At 40.8% G+C, this 2,322-nt stretch overlaps 1 protein-coding gene across 1 annotated transcript in view; it reads right to left on the bottom strand.

Annotated features, from left to right (window-relative positions):
• Nucleotides 1-803: 803 nt before the first annotated feature.
• Nucleotides 804-2,322, bottom strand: part of CNIH4 (cornichon family AMPA receptor auxiliary protein 4) — a 31,262-nt gene continuing 29,743 nt past the window's right edge. Inside the window, exon 5 of the mRNA XM_003790975.3 lies at nt 804-995. Coding sequence (XP_003791023.1) covers nt 968-995 — 28 coding nt within the window. The 3' untranslated portion in view covers nt 804-967. The remainder of the gene's footprint in view (nt 996-2,322) is intronic.

The following is a 2,322-nucleotide window of genomic DNA, read 5'->3' as shown; positions in this document are numbered from 1 at the left end:
AAAAAAAAAAAAAAAAAAAATTGTTATGTCCATGAAATCGCCTGTATTGGGTTTCCCAATTCACACAGTGGTCAGTACAGAAGAATAGAAGGATTAATCTGGCACCAAACCAGAGCTCTACTGGGCTCCATATCATTGACAATAAATTACTATTCCTGCTTCAAATCCGATCAGCATCTTCTACCAAATCACCTCTCCAAACTCATTTATCTATCAGAGACCTAATACAATTGGAACAATTACAAAAACAAGACTGGAGAGAGCCAGTGGGATTTCATGGGTTTGGGGGTGATTGTGGAGACAGTGTCTTTTAAATGCAACTCTTCATAAAATCTTATTTTTTTATTTTTCCTTTTTATAAGCAGGAATTACATTGTACCTGGGCAAATGGCTTATTGGGTTTCACAAATTGTGCAAAGATATGTGTGTGTGTACACATATATCTGGAAATGTCATTTTCTGTTGACATTCTTATGAAAAGACTTTTAGATGACAGTCTCATAAATCTTTAAACCATATTAAAAGAAGTTGCCACAATACAGGCAATTAATTTTCTTCCTTCTTTTCTCCAGATTTAGAGTGTGGTTTCACGCTCTGACTTTTCAGTAGACTTGAAGAGCAGCTTTGCTCACCTCTTAAATTTTCCCTTTAAGGTGTGTCCTTTATTTCTGTGACATGCAAGGCTGGGATGGCAGTCCTGTTCCTACATGTAATAACCATATTCAACATACAGATGATGACAAACACCTTCCAGGGTTGGAGTTCATACTAAAGTTGAGAACCAGAAATCTACAGAAACTCAATTCATGTTTTTTAAATACTTTATATGGTAAAAATACAGCAAAAATAGTTTTTTGTTCAAAGAGGAAAATATATACTACTATGGTCACGGTTCTAAGGATGATATAAGTAGTCTCTGGCTCCTCAACTGCGCTGTAGGGTGACTTCAACCACGGCTTCTCCAGCTTCAGTCATTTATCAAAGCTAAAATCATACTGTGGAAAGAAGAAATTAATGTTATCAATGTTTCTTTAGGAATATTCCTACAGAGCCTGGTCTATCCAGACTTGGATCCCTAAGATTCATCAAGGAATACTCATTTGAGTAAAAGGCAATCATCTATACTAAAGGAAAGAATATCTATATCAAGGCTTCTCAATATCTTAATTTTTTTATTCCTAAAAGAATAAACTGGCGTTAAGGGTAGGGAACCTATAATAAAACCAATGTTGGGCTATAGTTTAAAAAAAGTAATCTGTGGCTTGGCGCCTGTGGCTCAAAGCACCAGCCACATACACCTAAGGTGGCGGGTTCAAATCCAGCCTGGGCCCACCAAATAACAATGAGTCCCAGCTACTTGGGAGGCTAAGGCAGGAGACTCGCTTGAGCCCAGGAGTTGGAGGTTGCTGTGACCTATGAGCTGTGATGCCACAGCACTCTACCCAGGGGGACAGCTTGAGGCTCTGTCACAAAAAAAACCCAAAAAAACAAAAAAACAAAAAAAACAAAAAGTAATCTATGTCCAGAAGAAAATCCAGAATTCTCCAGCCAAATCTTTGTCTATAGTGACACTATGCCTGGCATCTCTTCTCCCTATCCCACCCCCACAACCCAGTAAATTCCTACTCAGGCTTCATGATTGGGCTCTATGGCACCTCCTTTGGGAAGCTGGACTCCCAGCCCAGGGCTGCTGCATGACCTCCTTTCACAGCTTGTCATCTTCCTGCTTGCATGCTGTGGCTCACACACTGGTCCTAACCATTGGGTTGTGAGCTCCTCTGAGATGAGAGTAGTTCTACTGTGCCCAGACTGTAATTACCAAGCTCCAAGTTTTTACTGTTTCTTTGTGTCATTTGCAGGTACCTTACACAATGTCTGCCACATGGCAGTCACCCAATAACTACTATTCTACTAAAACTGCCACAGTTAATGATAACAAAACAATCCTTTCCATTTAAATACTGGGATCTGCCTTGCTCTGCTGACATCAAATACCTAAAGTACACAAAAATACCTTACTAATGGTATAGATGATTAGTTGTCCAAAAAAAAAAAAATTTTTTTTTTTGAAACAGAGCCTGAAGCTGTCACCCTGGGTGGAATGTCGTGGCATCACAGTTCACAGCAACCTCCAACTCCTGGGCTCGAGCAATTCTCCTGCCTCTGCCTCTCAAGTAGCTGGGACTATAGGCGCCTGCCACGATGCCCGGGTATTTTTTGGCTGCAGCTATCACTATATGGCAGGCCACAGCTGGATTCAAACCCACCAGCTCAGGTGTATGCTGCTGGCACCTTAGCCACTTGACCCACAGGCGCCAAACC

The sequence above is a fragment of the Otolemur garnettii genome, unplaced genomic scaffold (assembly GCF_000181295.1).
Source record: "Otolemur garnettii isolate 467f Iridium unplaced genomic scaffold, OtoGar3 scaffold00045, whole genome shotgun sequence".
Taxonomy (NCBI): Eukaryota; Metazoa; Chordata; class Mammalia; order Primates; family Galagidae; genus Otolemur; species Otolemur garnettii.
Note: the sequence above shows the minus strand (reverse complement) of the source record. Positions and strands in the feature narration are given on the sequence as shown.